This window comes from Castanea sativa, chromosome 10, assembly GCF_040712315.1.
Source record: "Castanea sativa cultivar Marrone di Chiusa Pesio chromosome 10, ASM4071231v1".
Taxonomy (NCBI): Eukaryota; Viridiplantae; Streptophyta; class Magnoliopsida; order Fagales; family Fagaceae; genus Castanea; species Castanea sativa.
The window spans coordinates 30,845,694-30,848,614 of NC_134022.1; the positions used below are offsets into that span (position 1 = coordinate 30,845,694).

General features: G+C 46.3%; 1 protein-coding gene across 1 annotated transcript; it reads left to right on the plus strand.

Annotated features, from left to right (window-relative positions):
- Nucleotides 1–559: 559 nt before the first annotated feature.
- Nucleotides 560–1,078, plus strand: LOC142612385 (uncharacterized). The gene has a single exon (XM_075784479.1). It carries the CDS (start codon nt 560–562, stop codon nt 1,076–1,078), a length of 519 nt encoding a protein of 172 aa, XP_075640594.1.
- Nucleotides 1,079–2,921: the final 1,843 nt, after the last annotated feature.

Below are 2,921 nucleotides of genomic sequence, written 5' to 3' on the forward strand. Positions count from 1 at the left end.
ATCCGAGCAAGTGCGTGTTCGGGGTAACCACAGGAAAGTTCTTGGGATTTATGGTATCCCAAAGAGGCATCGAGGTCAACCCAAAGAAGGTGAAGGCGATAATGGAGCTGGCTCCTCCAAGGACGGTAAAGGAAGTACAAAGTTTGAACGGCAAGATAGCAGCCTTGAATAGGTTCGTATCAAAGGCGACGGATAAATGCCTCCCCTTCTTTTGCATGCTGAGAAAATCATTTGAATGGACGGACGAGTGCCAAAAGGCATTTGAAGATTTAAAGGTGTATCTCTCCACTTTGCCGTTACTCAGCCCATCTATGTCGGGGGAAGAGTTGTTCCTATACCTTGCCGTCTCCTCAGCAGCCGTCAATGCAGCTTTTATTAGAGAAGAAGATAAGGTACAAAGGCCCGTATATTTCATAAGCCAGGCACTGAGAAGAGCAGAAGAAAGGTACCCTCAGATGGAGAAACTTGCCTCGCACTGGTGACCGCGGCATGGAAATTCAAACCATACTTTCAAGCACATACCATAAATGTCCTGACAGATAAACCCTTACGAAGAGCAATGAGTAGCCCCGAAGCTGCCGGACGAATGGCATTATGGGCGATCGAGCTGAGCGAGTTTGACATTCGGTATCAACCGCAATTGGCTGTGAAAGGAAAAATATTAGCAGATTTCGTCGCTGAGTTCACCATCATGAAAGACCAGGGGGCAGAGGAGACTCCCATATGGAGAATCTATACCGACGGATCTTCCACCAAGCATGCTGGAGGGGCCGGAGTGATACTCCACACCCCAGAAGGAGATAAGATCGAATGCATGATCTGTCTGGACTTCTCTACCACCAAAAACGAGGCAGAATACGAAGCCTTAATAGCAAGACTGGACTTCGCGATAGCCGCAGGAGCTGAAAGTGTGATCATATACTCCGATTCTCAAGTCGTGATCAGTCAGGTTAATGGCAACTACGAGTGCAAGAATGAAAGAATGAAGAGGTATCTTGAGGAAGTGAAGGGTCGAGTGAACAATCTCCAGATCAAGTTGGTTCAAATCCCAAGGGAAGAGAACCAAGAAGCTGACTGACTCGCAAAGGCAGCTTCAGCAGAACCTATGATCATCCCCGACCAGGTATTATCCTTCATCCAAATCTCATCACTATTAGATAGCACTAGCATGCAGGAGGTAAGCAGTAAGCATTGTTGGATGGCTCCAATAACGGCGTATCTCAAGGGAGGCAAATTACCAGACAACAAAGAAGTCGCAAGAAAGTTGAAGGTTATAGCCGCCCGATTCGTTTTAATTAAAGACGTCCTATACAAAAGACGATTCTCCCGACCGTACCTGAGATGCCTTGACCACGAAGAAGCAGACTACGTCATGAGGGAGGTTCATGAAGGAGTTTATGGTAACCATTCCTGATCTAGGTCTTTGGTGTACAAGCTACTCCGCGCAGGATACTACTGGCCAACAATGCATAAGGATGCCAACACATATGTCAGAGCTTGTGACAAGTGCCAACGATTTGGCAACTTCATAAGGCAACCAACAGAAGAGCTTACACCTATGACGGCCCCATGGCCATTCGCACAATGGGGGTTAGATATCATGGGCCCGTTCCCAACAGCGATAAGGCAATTGAAGTTCTTGGTAGTTGGCATTGACTACTTCACTAAATGGGTGGAAGCAGAGGCTTTGGCCACTATCACGGAGAAGAATATCCGAGGTTTTGTATGGAGAAATATTATTTGCAGATATGGTATTCCGAAGGTGCTAGTTTCAGAAAACGGAAAGCAATTCGACAACGATGCATTCAGAGATTTTTGTTCCCAGCTAGGGATCAAGAACCACTACTCATCACCCACCCACCCACAGGCCAATGGACAGGTGGAAGTCACAAACCGGTCCTTGCTCAAGATTATCAAGACCCGGCTTGAGGGGTAAAGGGCATATGGCCAGAGGAATTACCAAGCGTTCTACGGGCATACAGGACAACGACAAGAACACCAACAGGGGAAACACCGTTCCGATTGGCATATGGTAGTGAGGCCGTCATACCAGCAGAAGTAGGGCTAACAAGCTACCAGGTTGGAAACTTCGGCGAGAGCAAAAATGACGAAGCCATGCGTTTACAGCTCGATCTTGTGGACAAAGTCAGGGCGGTAGTGGAACAAAGGCTAGCGCGATACCAGGACCTGATGGCGAAGCATTACAAATCTAAGGTCAGGCACAGGGACTTCCAGATTGGAGATCTTGTCCTAAGAAAGGTACTCGGTGCCACAAAAGATGCCTCCCAGGGAAAGCTAGGACCTAACTGGGAAGGACCATACAGGATCGTTTCATGGCGTAGGAAGGGAACGTACTACCTAGAGACATTAGATGGGAAAAAATTGAGTCCCCATGGAACACGGAGCACCTGAAGAAGTACTACCAGTAGATGAAGAACAAAGATGACAGCAGCATCACCCTCCTCATTTCCAGTTTATTTTTTCAAATAGACAGTTGTAGTTTTAATTTTCGACAAGTATTCCTAGGGCCCAAGGGGCAACTTTCTTATTTTTATGAACACTATTCTACTTATCCATTACAATAAGAAGAGGTTTCGTCAGCATATAAGGAATGTTTTTACACAAATAAGTTCAGTCCACAAAGTGGACGAACCATCCCCAGAGGGATGAAAATCAATCAATTCCACAAAGTGGACGGATCATCCCAAGAAGGATGAAAATCCATCAAGTCCACAAAGTGGACGGATCATCCCAAGAAGGATGAAAATCTGTCAAGTCCACAAAGTGAACGGACCATCCCCAGAGGGATGAAAATCAATTTAGCCCACAAAGTGGACGGATCATCCTAAGTAGGATAAAAATCCATCAAGTCCACAAAGTGGACGGATCATCCCAAGAAGGATGAAAATCAATTTAGCCCA

What these genes read in the sequence shown, in the direction of transcription:
- LOC142612385 (XM_075784479.1), top strand. Translation starts at nt 560, where the DNA reads ATGAGTAGCCCCGAAGCTGCCGGACGAATGGCATTATGGGCGATCGAG.